We start from the raw sequence: 16,087 nt of genomic DNA, 5'->3' as shown, positions 1-16,087 counted from the left end.
AAAGGACTGAAACAAGACAGACAATTCTTGAAAAATGATTAAACCTCTGCAAAGGAAGTTTAAAAACAAGATGCAGTATTTTTTGTTTTTTTAGCAACAAATTCAAGTTCATTTTTAAACCACAGAAAGCTAATGTTTAAATGAAGGAAGTGTTCAGAAATCGATGTTTGGTGGAATAAGCCTAATTTTTAATGGCAGCTTAAATGGGCTTTGGTATGCTCTTAACCACTCTTTCACACTGATGTTGGGTGACATTATGCTACTCCCAGCACACAAGTTCAAGAAGCTTGGCTCTGTTCAATGTCAGATGATCACCACATTAATTCCCTTAATAAGCACAATGAGTCGTGCCTGTGTTGAAAATCAACAGACACTGGAATAGAATGGCTTCCATGCATGTTTAGAGATGCTGACTTTAGGACATTTTTGAGTTGTCTCTTTGTCTTTGTGAAACTGTATTCTGAATTGTTGTTAGATATTTTCTTTACACAGTCAACTAATTATGGTGATGAATAACAAAAAATGAAATGAAATTAACACCAAGCTGACAAAAACAAGCACAAAAAATTGGATGACTGTGATCAGCATGACACAAGGCAAAAGAATATTCCCTTTTACAAATAAATCAATGCTAGAAACACAGATTTCAACTGATACAACCCACTGCAGATTCTGGTGAAAAACAGCTCTCCAGAATTTACACTTTAAATCTTCTTCAAGATAAGATACATCAAATGTTGGTGTTCTTTGTTGCCAGGCATCACAAACATTTCAGATTGCAGCTAACGGGAGAGCCAGAGCCCCGTTCAGTTCTCATGGGAGTGGGCTAAATTGAAAGGGATTTTGGGTGGTGAGGAATTCAGGGGAGGTCCTCCCTGATAGGATTAAATGAATCATGGGATTGTTGTCGAGGTGAGGCGGAGGGATGAAAGGGGTGTTTGGTCTGTTGAGGAAGTGAGCGTTCTAGCTCTGAGGCTAGGGGGGGCAAAAGTGGAAGAAAGTTATTGGGTATTCTTGTTGCTTATTTTAAAGGTTAGAATAACAGAAAATCGTTCACACTTCCTCATCAACTTCAATAACCACAAAGCCAAAGCTTTAGAGCAAGACCAACATGTGTATCCACAGTAACACAAAGAATGAGACGATAAGCAAACTCTGCATGATCATTTATTTTAGCCTCATAATACAGGAAGTCCAGTTTTGGCACTGTATATTATTCTGGAATCTACCTTAAATATCAGACTTACAAAGTCATACAAACAAAGACAGGCACACAAGCACGGGAAGTTATCCACTTCACTCTCTAAGATGTCCGGATATGAAGGGATGAAGATGTAGTAAGTGTTCAAATAAACTCACTACATGTAGCTGACAAGTTTGCTCTACAAACACTGAACAGATTTTCTACGGAGGAGGAAATATTGCATACTCTTAACTCGTAATTAAAACACACAGCGGGGAAAAAAATCTCAGCCGTATACTTTGCATCATTATCTTGGGACCCTCATGTGAAAAGCAATCTATTGTATACATATAGTATCACACATTAAAACAGATTAGGGATGTCATAACATGTATGTAAGCATGAGTTGGCTACAGCTGTACCCAGAGCAATACATAATGAAACTATTGGCAACATTGAACTTGTACTGGATACAAAAGTATTTTAAAGTTGCCTTGGAATTCTGTGAAAAATAAAATGTCATGGCATTTAAGACTCACATTAATTTTTCATCTCCACAATGCTACCATCTCTTTGCGGCTCTGGATTCTAGACTTTTGTATGGACACTAAGATGCTTCCTCACAGTGTAAATGAAGGTTTAAGGCGGACATAAAGAGAGCAGTGTAGTCTAAAGACACACATTCGATTCTGTGGCCCATGTTTGCTGCAGCAGACTTAGGACTAAGGCTCCGAGTATCCAAGTCTTTTATTAATTTAACATTCAGTTATGCAAGCAACCTGTATGACCAAAGCATTAACATACTGTAAACATGTACACCTTTTTCCCTACAGTTGGCATAAATCTGATATCTGAACTTTACAACTCAGGTATAAGGTCAAGAAAATATGTGTGTTTTGGAAGCTTCAAATACAGCGTATCCATTTAGTCTATAAAACTTGAACTGGAATCATTTCCCTTGAAATAGCAACGCTGTTGTTTTTCCTCTATGGGGCATTCTGTGGGTTTGAAGCAACAGTGGGTCTGGCATTGAGGTACTCCAGAACAAAAACCTGCAGGATCTTGTTGAGGTTCAGAATGGTGGAACGGTCCAGGTTCTGCTCGTTGTCATCAAACATGTGCCAAACGGATGGGAAGGGGTAGGGGATAAGGTGGAGGATATGTACACCTGACAGAAAGGCACATGATGAGCATCATCTAATAGTACAAAGCAAGGTATGTAATCGATCATGTGTGTCATAGCTGTGTTTCCTGTCATGCATACTTCTGTTTAGGAATGGTATATGGTCATCTTGTATGGTGCCAACAGGTCGATTAGGCCAGAAATATTCCACGCTGTCAGGATGATCCACAAGCTGGTTCATGGAGTGTAAACGCCTTTCTGAGGATGTAAGGCAGAGGACAAAGACGGGAAAACTACATCTGTTATTTCAGATCTAAAAAAAACTTTAAGTTTAAGTAATTCATCATTTACGAATATATTAATTTACTTCTTCACCTAGTCCAATGAATGGTTAACGCAAGTGCTGGCAACATAAGCAAATAACCCAAAAACTATCATCCAATCATGGTAAATCCTAACTGTTGCTACAAAAATGTCAAAAAGGCACGCACTTCCTGGAAAGTTTAAGTACTGGGTGCTGGACAAAGAACTTCCAAACATTAAAAAAAGTACTGAGTCCGCACACCAGAAGCTGCTCCAATTAAATAGAATTGAATGGAATATCACATGAAACGTTTCGGGCCCTCGCCCTTCATCAGACACGAATCCTAACTGTTGCACAAAAGCATGTGATATTACCTCAAATAAGAAACATATAAAAATATAATAAAAAGTAGGGGAAAAAAGGGATTGATTAGAACATATATCATCAAAAAATGAATGAATGAATGAATAGCCAAAATGTTTCTAATCAAGAGAGGAAAACAATGTTTGCAGATTGAGAAAAAGCTATTCAGACATTGTTTTTTGGCCATTTTTGTACAGCACTATACTGTAGCTTGAAGAAACATAATCTTATATATAATAATATCTGTTGTATTAACACAGTATACAAATTTACCTCTAATAACAAATGTTTGGAACACCACTCAGGCATCCATTAAAGGTCAACAGAGTCAGTAAAACATTTGATTATTCACCAATGTTCTGCAGTCTGGTGAGCCAGTGAACTGTGTTGGGGAACTGATTTCCAAAGCGTGGGCTAGGGGCCCCGATCAGGTCCAATAACACAAACAGATCCTGGAGAAGAAACAAAAAACAGGGGACGGGTAAGGAGGGTCTCATTAGAAACTCACTTTAAATCCTTAAAATAAACCCAGAACCACTGCACTGAGGTGTCGTGGTGCAAACCACTGACATCAAAGCATCAACCACACACTCTAGGTTCTTCAAGATACAGCCTGCCTTATCTCTCACTGTCCACTCAGGAATGTCTGAATTTGTTGTTAAACTGTAACACTATCTCTCCAAAGCTAGGATACATACAAACCTACATCAATTAATGTGGTGTCTTGTTATCGAGGAGGTATAACAAATGATGTTTGATATCAAGACACCCAAACCTCCCAGATGATCAAATATTTGGCTTTAAGATTTATTTGAAATACAAAACTATTTAAGACATTCATCTCCCTCGCTTCAGTCTCTGTGTGGTCTGTGTGTGTAAGAGAGACCTGGGTTAAGGAGATTGTACTGAAGATGATACGGGCTAACAAAGGGATGATCTTGACTGTCATCATGCGACTATGCTAATCTCAGGTGGTTTAGGGAGAGAAGAATGAGTGAACTGTGATGTACCATGCCGTGGAGTTGGTTGGTGTCTGTGGCGCCAGCGGGATGAGGGGTGCTCTCCATCTTCTGGGCCAGGTGGCGAGAGCCGTACAGGGAGTCTGAGTCTGTCCACTGGAAAAGAGCCTCCTCGCCATCAAAGAAGAGCAACTGCAGCGTCAGGTCAGGACTAGAGCTCTACATGGGAGGTAAAGAAAACACAGCTATGTGCCACAGCAGTTTTGCGTTTCCAGAGTTCTGCTGCCACCTAGTGGTTCTGAGATTACACTGACACAAATGCATTTGTTTTTAACAAAACATATCAGTTGATTATTTAGTTTCACACAGTTATAAAAAAAAATACAATTCTGTTTTGGGGGAATTACATTTTCTACAAATCCTCAATTGTATCAACTACAATACTGATAATCTATATGCCTCATTGGCAGTTGATGTTTTTGTATTCAATGTGTCATCTATTCCCACAATGACCTTTGTGACAGACAGCTGAGTCTGATAAACATGTCCCCTGGCTGATCTCTCCCTGTCACAGGCATTGATGTTGTCTACCCACTAGACAAGAGTCTGAGCTCAACTGTGAAACAGGAGAAGGCCAGAGGAGCAAGCTACATGAATACTAAATGTTATTTTTTTTTATAAACCAGGGTGGACAGAGTCACCATTGTTGTTTTCATAGTTGTGTTAATTCTTATAAAATAGAAGCAACACTGATAGCATTTGTTCTGAGAATGATTTATTACTTTATTTTATTTGTTTATTTTGACAGGGGCAGTGTTCAGCAAATTAGCTGTGCCAGAGTTAGCGATGAGCTAAGTTACATCTGCAGTCCCTGGGCAGGAGACAATGATTTCGTGTTTAGTTTGTGCTTAGAACAGAAATAATTAAAACCACTTATATTTTGCAAATTTAACATTTGTGTCCCTTTTAGCAAAACAAAAAAATCTTGCGTGTTTTACGTGAAGCTGATGCCTGAGACAGAATAGTTACCTGCCATAGAGCCCTATGTTTGTTAAAAACAGGTCAACCCTTCATTGCTGTTACCTTTGGGAACACAGTTGATTGTAGGGCAAATACCACAAAGACGTTTTAATCTGCAGCTAAAGGTAGGCCGTAATCAATGCACCACTATGTCTTAACTGTCGTCTTAAAGGGGCATAGAAATGTGTTAAAATCACACTGACAAAAAAAAGGTTCAGCATCTTCACTGTGTCATGGACAGGAAATACAGTATAAAATATTCAGAGACGGACTAATGACTATGTATTTTCTTTGTTTTGTCGTATTCTTCCTGAGGTTTACTGCCATTGATGTTGTTGCTGTTTGACGTCCCTGTGACTCATGATCACAACCCGTCTGTGCTAGCCAGAACTACAAAAGGTAAATACAATGTTACGACAGTCTCGGTCATCCTTGAAAAGCTTACTTCAACCTCCTACAGATTGAGCAGTATTGCGCAATTTACCCTTTAAAGCAGTAGTTCCCAACCATTTTTTCTATGTTAATACAACAGATGATTTAGAGTATGATATTTTTTATAATTGGATCATCACCTTCTGAGCTGTCAGTTCTTCATCCAGGGCTCGTGCCAGCTCCAACATCATGGCACAGGGTACAGCCGAGTCAGTAGCACCTTGGAACTCCATCCCATGCCACTGTGGAGGGTAATATTTGGAGTCATAGTGACAGGCCAGGACCAGCCGGCGCTTGGCTGATGGGTTGAGGGTGCCAATTATGTTAGTGAAGGGAAGGAGGCCATAGGGTGTCTGTGACATAAACTTATCCTCCGTTACTTCCCAGCCTGCTCCGAGGGAACTGAGTGTTGTTTTGATATGCTGTGAACAAGACAAGGCAAGTTTATTTATATAGCACAATTCAACAACAAGGCAATTCATAGTGCTTCACACAAAACATCAAAAGCATCATGACAGAGGAAAGAAAAGAAACACTAAAATAGAAAATTTAAAAATCACTGAAATTATTAAAACTGAAAATATGTTCAAATAAAAATAATTTAAATTAAATTAATTTAAATAAAAAATAAAGAAATAAAAATAAAAGTAAAGAAATTAAAAGAGTTTAAACAATAATAATAATTACAGTGCAGAGTAAAAGTTTAAAATCTAATTAAAGCTGTTTAATGAAAGGCAGCTGTAAACAGGTGTGTCTTCAACCTGGATTTAAAAGAGCTGAGAGTTTCAGCAGACCTGCAGTTTTCTGGGAGTTTGTTCCAGATATAAGGAGCATAGAAACTGAACGCTGCTTCTCTGCTGCTTGGTTCTGACTCTGGGGACAGAGAGCAGACCTGTCCCAGACGACCTGAGCGGTCTGGATGGTTCGTAATTAATCAGGAGGTCACTAATGTATTTTGGCCCTAAACCATGAAGTGCTTTATAAACCAACAGCAGGATTTTAAAGTCTATTCTCTGACAGACTGGGAGCCAGTGTAAAGACCTCAGAACTGGACTGATGTGATCCATTTTCTTGGTTTTGGTGAGGACTCTAGCAGCAGCGTTCTGGATCAGCTGCAGTTGTCTGACTGATTTTTTAGGCACAAAGATAAACAGTTGATAAAGAGCTTTTATGATGTAGCTTTCCTAATCATCCTTAATTATAAGCGTACCTACGTTTATGGCAATTAAACTTCTAAAGAAAAAAAAAGTGTGAAGGACTTCCTAACAAGTAAACCAGTGAGATTTATTTTCATGCATCTAATTGCTATAATGTGGCCACAAGAGTAGTATTTCCCATTAGCAACAAGAAAGAGGATTTTGGCATTTTGATTGCATAATTTTTCACATTGTTTTGCATCATGACATTGCATTTTCCCTGGGTGGGATCATCTCTGAAAGAGTGTTTCTGAAATTTGAAAGTCATCTTGCCATGACACTTTACCTGGCATATAAACTCACCTCCTGCACAGCCTGGCTGCCTGTAGAGCCTGGGTACCTGGTAACCAGCAGTGGCCTCAGGTCCCTCTGCCACATCTGCTCCAGGTCAGTGTGAGACAGGGCTGTGCGGACTTCATCTTGTGTTAGAGTGAGAGCTCTGTGATAGAGCTGAACAGAACCAGAGGAAGCAAACCAAGATAACACAATTTAGATGGGAAATAGCATCATGTGGTAATTTAATGACAAGTATATATCAGTTGCTATCAAATAAACACAAATAAACATCAGGTCAGTGATCAGATCTGAGGCTAATAGTAACTGAAGTGTTGCAAACATAGAATATTATATATTATATAAGGTCAATTGCTCCTACTTTCAGTCAGGGTGGCCCTGACGCAGCAGGGGAAGTCTTGCTATGATGTTAGTAAATTGAGCAATGTTGTGGATGACACATGGCAGAAGGGGAAACAGTCATTCAATCTTACAACAGTGGAAAAATTCCAATTTTTATTAAGTTCTTAATGAGATCAGAACAGAAAATCCACCCTTAAAGGAATTTTAAAGTGTCTTACTGTAATATCCAGCCATGTCTAAAACCCCATAGAAAATGCTAACACAGAAAGTGACGGTTGTTTAAGTGTCATATTATCAGACATTGTGTTTCAGACAAGCTGTGAATTTCACTGTCACGCCTCCTCAGAGAAACACAAGAGCCAATTAGACCTGTATGAATAGATATTGATTGAATGGATTCAAATACACACAAGCTTTCCTTTAGAAAAGCAGGGATCTAGTGTGTCCATTAACATGCCTTGCACTTTGGGAAATAAACGGTTGTAAAATAGCACATCAACCAGTTAACAATTTAAGGACGACAGAATGGTTTCGGATTCTGGTTTCAGACTATGAGCATTGATTCATGCTTGCTAAATTACAGTCACGGGTTAAGAAAACATATTGATCCCCCCCGATCCCATGTGTCCTTTTCATTTGGTCTCAAAGTTCACCTGCAGAGAACCATGGTTGTCCTGGTAACAAACTGAACAGAGAGAAAGTAACCAGGGTGTAAGAGAATATCAGAGCACTGTATTTGCATAGTCTATGTATTACACTGATCAAGCTCTCCAATTATAGGCCATGGATTTGTAATCCAAGGGTTACTTCTTCATAGTTTTGTTTGAATCCGAAACCCCAAACATCTTTCACAGTCAACAAATCATATCATTTGATAAGTGTGCATCTTTTTGTAATGTTTTGCTTGTTGTGTAGTTTAAATCAAAAAAATGTTAACTCGAAAAACCGGTTCATAGTATAGGTCAGGCCCACACTGAGTCACTGGTATGTCAGCCCTGTAATCAAAGCGTGCCAGTGTACAGCACAAAAAGTATAATCATGTGGTAACCCAGACTGAGTAGTCATCCAAAGAGCTGGGGTGCACCAGGCTCACAGAGGGTTAAAAGGGGGGTCCATTTAAGGTCTATAAATACCAAGACTTGCAATTGGAGGATCAATGAGGATGGCTGTGCTGCCATAGCAACTAGGCAAAGAGGAGAGGGGAAGAACAACATAGATGAGGGACATAAATGGCCAGGTTTACCTAGGTGCATCTCGAGAGAGAGTTGCACAACAGTGCCAAGGAACAGGAACTGAAAAGGTTATGAATATCCAAACTGAATTTGAGAGCTTATAGTTTCCCTTTCATTCACTACCATTGGAAGTACCAATAATCATTTAAAAGGAAAACACGTGCATAAAGAAGACACAGTATGAACTAATTTGAAATTATTGTTTTTCTCATGCGAATAAAAAAATTCTAACTAAAAAAAATCAAAGTTAGGTGCTTTGAAACAATAGAATAAGTTTCAGTAAAGATACATTCATTATTACAAGCATTCAATTGAACCCAGTAGGTTAATTAATAAGCAACATGACAACACAATTGTATACAAACGTGTGGCAAGGTTTTTTTTTGTTTTGTAAGTCGCTTCCTTTCTACAGACTGGTCGTGGTATGTGAACATGCAATTATGACTGGTTGGTTATATTTTCACAACATGTACTGTAATTAGATCATCTTGATTAACTGACCTTCTCTTGTGTCCAGGGAATTCCACTGGTGCAGTGGATGATTGTCAGCCAGATAGCCACAGAGTAAAGTAAACGCATTATGGAGAGATCGTGGCTCCGCTCAGCCATCGGTGTTGACGCTTCTCTCAACATTCCTGTCTCTCCTCGGTGAGGCTTACGGATCATGTGAAGAGCAGGAGGGAGGACCCTGGGAGGACCAGCGCGTCACAATGCTGGTTTGTATGTTGCGGTGTGTGTTAAGTGGCGTTTACCATGGGAGACAGAGTGACTCCTTATCTGAGATTGATGAATGGTCATTATCAATCCCAGACGACCATATCTAATGCATACTGTTGGAGCCAAATGAGGAGGTTTGTTTTGTGTGATGCTATTTTCCTTGCGGTTGTGTGTGTTGGCCCTCTACTGGGCACTATGTGTAGCCTGGGCGGATGCTGTGGTTAAGGCAAGGCTCCAGGTGAGGTGGGACAGGTGATTGAATGGAGGCAAACAGTTTTTTTATTCATCCCTCAAGTGACTTTTCTAAACAATATTGGGTTTGTTAAAATTGGTCACTACACATACCTATAGAATGAAGGTCACGTGACATAGCCATACCCATAATACCGGTCATATAATGTCTGTAGCCTAACCCTTTTTCTTTTTCTTTTTAATAAATAAAAACAATCATTCAAATAACTAGCCTATAACGTATAATACTGTTCGGAAATATTCTTCGTGTCACCAGGCTGTAGGAAATAACAAGCTTTTCAAACAGTTTTGCGTACAGAAAACGTCATAACGATGCAGACCCTTAATGTTGCTTTTCTGCTTTCCTAATAGTGAATCCATCACATGGTGTAAATATTTATCAACTGGTGAACTTTATTTATTTTGTGAAACTAACACCAGCGCTACGTCACCGACCACGTGGTCTCATTGTCACGTGGTCAACGCGGAAGTTCGTGTGCTCGAGTCGAGTGTAGCCTTACTCGTGGAAGTATTTGACATGTTACACACATAGACTGTAAATATTTATTAATATTTCACCGTAGTCTCAAGATCTATCTGAATAAACATTTTCAGTGCGTGTGCGTCTTTCTGTCATCAACCATGGCTGAAGACGTGTGCTGCTTGAAAGCACAGCTAGAGGAGAGAGAAAAGGAGATTACTGCTCTGAAAAATAAACTGGCACATCTGGAAAAGGTACGAAAGTTTTCATAAATGACAGCCTTCAATTAATAAAAGTTAAATTAGTTTGGTTGTGCCATATTTGCAGGCTGTGTCTTTGGGAGAAGTAGGCTTACATTTCAAAACATTACAATATTTTAAACTAGTAGTTATTATACAGCTCACTATAATTTTATTTATGAATCTTGGTAACATGAAATTTACAAATCGGTTACACAATCTTTAATTATCCCAGTCAGACCACTTGATGGGAAGTTCACAGACTATCGAACAAACTCTACCTACATACTGTGTTGATGTGGAAAAAGTCATTGTGATATGAAATAAATAAGATCATACACACCACATCTAAAAGCTGGCAGACATTTACATCTTCATGTGCTGAAATAATCTGTGTTCTGTATACAGAGTAATTGGATAGTTGATGACATGAATCTGAAGAAAACATGCCTGATAATTCAACTTTATACCAGTGGCCAAATGCCAATACAGTAAGCATCCAAAAATCACCTCAACACTGCACTTGAAGAACATCAGTATATGGATACAGACTACAACAAATGCGTGCATTTAATCTTAAAGTACGTATATTGATATTTTCAGATTTCGATGGTTTGAGACAAAACGTATCAGTTGCAAACATGCAGAAACACAAAGATCCATTCTTTGCTGAAAAAGGAGAAAAACAGTAACCCCTAAAAAAGGCATATATAAAAGTCCAAATGAAATCTGAATAGTTTGTCAGAACGAGAGCATAATTGAGTTGGGACTTCTGTAAATGCTTAATAAGATATTTGAAAGTACACTTAAGTCTAAATGATGTCTTTTCCTAATAAAGCAACATGTTTTTTTATACATTTAGTTATGTTTCCTCTTGCTGTGTTACAGAGCTTTACCTCTGTATTGGAACTGCATGACAAAGTGATACCCCTGACCCCCCTGAAGGCCAAAGCAACCCTCAGCAATGAGGACATCATGCGGTACAGTAGACAGCTCCTACTGCCTGAGCTTGGTGTACAAGGTATGTACGGCTACAGACAGTGATAGTCTGATATGCAGCTGAGTAAAGTATGCTTGTAGCAAGTGAGATTCATGTCTTGACTGAAGACAATTTTGTGCATCTTGATTCTCCATAGGTCAGCTAAACTTATCCAAAACCTCAGTACTGGTTGTGGGCTGTGGAGGACTGGGATGCCCCTTGGCACAGTATCTTGCAGCCGCAGGAATTGGTAGGTAATCCTGTTGCATATGCTCAGCGTGTCCATGAGTAAAATAATTATGTATTTGGTATATTAAAAATAGTAAATACAAAAAAATTTACACGTCAGGTAGAGATTTGCAACAAAGATTAGTCATTTCAAATTCCCTCCAAAATACTTTACTTCAGCTATTTTTTTAAAAATGATTTTCAATTTATAAAACCTGGCAAACTTGGCAAAGGAGACAGGGGTATATAACTCTGATTTATAAACCACTTTTTTGAATTTAGAGTATTTTTGTCTTTAGAAGTCAGTATGCTTGAGGTTTCGATCCCAAGCTCCTGCAGCAACATGTCCGATGTGTCCTTGGGCAAGACACTTGACCCCGAACTGCTCCCTCTGCTTCATCGGCGGCGTATGAATGGGATCAGTTACTTCTGATGGACTCACTACATAGCAGCCTCTGCCATCAGTGTGTGTATGGTTGTGAATGGGTAGGTGTGACCTGCGGTGTAAAAGCGCTTTGAGTAGTCAGAAGACTAGAAAAGCACTTTACAAGCTCTAGTCCATTTACCATTTACCAATCAATAACCCATAATAATCTTTTTACAGGGTTATAGAGTTTAATTGTTGGTGTTAGCCACCAGTATTAGGTTATCACAATCATTTAAAAGTCATTGTGTCTAATCTGTTTGTCTTTGTGTCCCCGCAGGACGTCTGGGCCTGCTGGACTATGACGAGGTGGAGCTCAGTAACCTGCACAGACAGGTGCTTCATGGGGAGGAGAACCAGGGCCAGGCTAAGGCTCTGTCTGCTGCCAATGCAGTTACAAGGTACTGATTGGAGCCTGAACACATTGGTTAAAAACATTTTCCTCTTAATATAGCGAGGTCAAAAGCAACAACAACAGTAATTGACTGCAATTAAGAAATGTATTCCTGCCTAAACAGATGTTAGTATTTTGATATGATCAGTAAATATTCTGTGACTATGATAACTAGTGTCTGTGTGTTTTGTGTGTAACCCTTTGGTTGCTGTATAACGATGCTGGCGCTTTCCAGTCTCACCACAGGTTATATTTGGTTGTGCATTTCTCCTGGTCTACAAATATTGTGTAAACATGTTATTTCAGAGACGGCTGTTTTTGGTGCCTTTCCCCTCACAGTGGGACTACTGTGGTTAACGTATATATTTACAGCCTTGACCACATGAGGGCGCTATTTCTCTGACCAACAAATAATAAATAATAATAATTTGACAGTGATTAAATGCTGACACTCATAGACAAAATTGCTGACACATTTATAAACATTTATTAATGGTGTATAACTACACACACGCTACTACTAAACCTACAAGAATCATTTGTAAAAGTATTTGTTTGTTGTTTTGGACTTTTCTTGTGTAGTTGCAACACACTTTTAATCTTAGGTGGTGTTCACTCTTTAACTGAACAACTACTAACCCCAGCTATGATATTTGTTTTGAAACAGTGACTACAAATACCAATTCATTTAAATTAGGTACATACTAAAGGTATGTATTAATACTTATTTCTCCAGGTTGAACTCATCAGTGGAGTGCATCCCCTACCACCTGCAGCTCTCGCCGGAGAATGCCTTGCAACTCATTCAGCAGTATCCTTCTGCAAAGAGATAAAGCATGGATCAATCTTACAGCTGAAACCCTCTATGTGTCATTGATGCTTTTCTTGCATTAAAACCACTGTAAACAGTTTGTAAATGTGCCCATGAAATCATATAGTGATGACACCTTGACTTTCCTGATCTCATGTATGACATTGTGGCTGATTGTTCAGACAATGTCCCTACACGTTATCTGGTGAACGATGCCTGTGTGCTTAGTGGCAAACCTCTGGTGTCAGCAAGTGCCCTGAGAATGGAGGGGCAGGTAAGGTTAGAAAAGCCATTTGTTGCATCAACGTGGCAAGAGTCTTATCAGCTTTTCTAGATAATTTCATGTAACCTTACTGTTCAAATCTTTCTTTGGTTGTGTTTTTGTGTAGTTGACGGTATATAACTACTGTGGAGGCCCCTGCTACAGATGTCTGTACCCAGTCCCTCCACCCCCAGAGACAGTGACCAACTGTTCTGATGGAGGGGTGTTAGGAGTGGGTAAGTATTATCCCATCACCTGCCCGGACGCCATTAACTTTCTACTGAGCTGTTCTAAAACCGGTTTCTTCTCTTTAAGTTCCAGGGATAATGGGCTGCTTTCAGGCACTGGAGGTCCTCAAGATTGCTTCTGGACAAGGCTGTATCCTTCGATTGTACACTCTTCACCATACATCACATACAGTTCCCCCTTTTTTGCTAGTTTGTTTCTTCAATGAGAATTTTCCACCAAAGCGTTTGGATAAATCAACAGAGAACTGCTGAAATGATTTTCATAGTAGCAAAGTTAGGGATGGTAAGGGTGCTTTTGTGGCTGTCTGATAAAATTAAGCAAAAAAGCAATATTTCCGTCTGCACTGCCTGGACTCTGCTGACTCTGCATTTGTTATTCCTATGAGAACTATTATGAAGCTGCTCTAATAGCAACGTTTCTCACGCTGACATTGAGACTCGCTTCATTGAGTAGTTCTGCCCAGTCCTGCCCGCTGTCTTACATTGTAATCCCCATGCTAACACCTGGCTCTAATATGTCATCCTGTAAAGTTTTTTTTATTGTTTTTCCAAACAAAAAGCTTTGATTGCCATACACCAAGGGGTGGTGTGCCAGCTTGTTCTTTGAATATGGCAACATGGTGATAAAGTTCAAAAAGCAGCCTTTCCTTGACCCGGTGCGACAGCTTCCTGCAGACAGCAGCTGATGATGTATGACGCCCAAGACGCCAGATTCAGGTCCATCAAGTTGCGCCCCAAGCAAGCTGGCTGTGCTGTGTGTGGAGAGAACCCCAGGGTGACCCAGTTAGTAGACTATGAGGCTTTCTGTGGGTCTGCTGCCACAGATAAGGTTGGTCAAAAAAATTGCGCTGACTGCAGATCATACTATGAGGATACACAGGAATTTCAAAGACATTTTCAAAGGGTTATGAGAGGATTTTATCGTTTAATGTGACAGTTCAGAAATGTCCTTGCCTGATTTTTTTTACATTTTCCAGTGCCGCAAACTCAACCTGCTCTCCAGAGATCAGAGGATCACTGTACAGGTAGGCAACTCAAGCTCCAACAGTTGGCCTTTGCGTGACTCCCTGTGTTTAGTGCTGATTATTGTATGATTAGTCACAATTTTCTCCGTTTTCTTGTGCATTCATAAACTGATTACATCTCAGTGCTGACCCGGCCCCAAATGGGAAATGAGAGAAAATGTGCCTGTAGATTTTCTATGGGAAAGAATAATATGTTCTATTTGGCACTCAGAGAAGTTGCAGTGGATTGCATCTGTTTATGTTTCTGCAGAATTGGCGCTTTCAAACCCGCTGAGTCATTAAGCACAGAGATGGGGATCATGATTGATTGGGCTGTAATGGAGATTGTGAAAGGGGCTCCAGTTAGAAACAGTTTTGTTTCCTGTGATTTCAGGAAAGGCAGTTAAGATGTTCATATTACTCCCCAAATACTAATACAGGAATCATTTCAACATTTGCTGAGGGTCATTTTGGTTTCCCTGTTTAACTAAAGATATAACTCAATGTTTTTTTCTTTCAAAGGATAACAGCCACACCTCTTCAATTATTAAGCTATTAGTATGCGTGCATTTAAGACTGTTATGATGTTATTCCAGGATTATAAATCCTTAATGGACAACGCAGAGCCCCATCTCCTGTTGGATGTGCGCCCTCGTGTGGAGGTGGATATATGCCACCTACCTTTCTCTCTCAGTATCCTTTCAGTGATGAGGCCACAGCATCTGCTTCATTTTGTCATGATTCCATACTGACTTTTCATTTCCACCCATTTCTTTATCCTATTCCTTATCTAATAACCAGACATTCCCCTCTCAAGTTTAGAGGAGAGGAAGAGTGAAGGTGTCCGATTACTTCAGGAGAAAATCAGCCAATTGAAACAGCAGATGGCAGGTGACTGCCAGCCTCCAGGTAGCATGTCAAAACACCACCCGAGGTCTGTTTGAAATGAACAGACACGTAGAGCCACTCCTGCATATTCACAGTCGTCCGTGTACACTCACACTGCTGGATGGAGGCTTGTTTTGGACAGCTAGTAGCACATTGTAATGGGGTTGCTAAGTGACTCCTTTTCCAAAACAAGTCCGGTCAACCTGAGCAGCTGGCCTGGTTCAGAGAGATGAATATTAAATATGTTATTTTGGTGATGTTCTGGATATTCACTGTGTTGTGCTTCCTTTGTCTATGAACTAAATTTAGCTTTTTGGAGCTGTAGCTTGAGCATTTCATGAAGTCTTGGTTGTTTATATGGGCTCTATGAGGATCATAAACATGTTTTAACTTATTGTAATATAATTTATCAAAATGATCTGTCTCATGCAATTTGGTCATTAAGAATACATGGTGTCACTACAATCATTTCAAAGTGTTCCCTCTCCTCCTCTGCTGTTTTCCCTCCAGTGTATGTGATCTGTAAGCTGGGGAACGACTCTCAGAAGGCGGTGCAGGTTTTGGAGAAGATCAGCGGCTCAGAAATGGACAGTGTCACAGTGAAAGACATCAGTGGAGGCCTCATGGCATGGGCAAAGAAAATAGATCCCACATTTCCTCAGTATTAACACATTTTTACATTTTTAAATAAATCAATAAATAAACTCTTCAACCTGTTAGTCATCCTTGTAAA

At 39.6% G+C, this 16,087-nt stretch overlaps 2 protein-coding genes across 3 annotated transcripts; one reads left to right on the top strand and one right to left on the bottom strand.

The window, feature by feature from the left end:
- Positions 1-1,154: 1,154 nt before the first annotated feature.
- qpct (glutaminyl-peptide cyclotransferase) lies at positions 1,155-9,188 on the bottom strand. Its single transcript, XM_061062912.1, has 7 exons — positions 8,950-9,188; positions 6,884-7,030; positions 5,525-5,806; positions 3,984-4,151; positions 3,326-3,425; positions 2,448-2,564; positions 1,155-2,351 (listed from the first exon to the last, which is right to left on the bottom strand). Exons 1-7 carry the CDS (start codon positions 9,112-9,114, stop codon positions 2,170-2,172), a joined length of 1,161 nt encoding a protein of 386 aa, XP_060918895.1. The 5' UTR covers positions 9,115-9,188; the 3' UTR covers positions 1,155-2,169.
- A 783-nt stretch (positions 9,189-9,971) lies between these two features.
- mocs3 (molybdenum cofactor synthesis 3) lies at positions 9,972-16,062 on the top strand. Of its 2 annotated transcripts, none has more exons than XM_061062444.1 (13): positions 9,972-10,131; positions 11,005-11,137; positions 11,253-11,345; positions 12,028-12,148; positions 12,878-12,956; positions 13,113-13,226; positions 13,342-13,450; positions 13,530-13,592; positions 14,128-14,291; positions 14,440-14,487; positions 15,063-15,159; positions 15,268-15,357; positions 15,865-16,062. In XM_061062444.1, exons 1-13 carry the CDS (start codon positions 10,039-10,041, stop codon positions 16,020-16,022), a joined length of 1,362 nt encoding a protein of 453 aa, XP_060918427.1. In that variant the 5' UTR covers positions 9,972-10,038; the 3' UTR covers positions 16,023-16,062. The 2 variants fall into 2 exon arrangements, with proteins under 2 accessions (XP_060918427.1, XP_060918426.1); XM_061062443.1 differs by having other exon boundaries at positions 15,268-15,375.
- The last annotated feature ends 25 nt before the right edge of the window (positions 16,063-16,087 follow it).

Source organism: Labrus mixtus, chromosome 18 (assembly GCF_963584025.1).
Source record: "Labrus mixtus chromosome 18, fLabMix1.1, whole genome shotgun sequence".
Classification (NCBI taxonomy): domain Eukaryota; kingdom Metazoa; phylum Chordata; class Actinopteri; order Labriformes; family Labridae; genus Labrus; species Labrus mixtus.
Note: the sequence above shows the minus strand (reverse complement) of the source record. Positions and strands in the feature narration are given on the sequence as shown.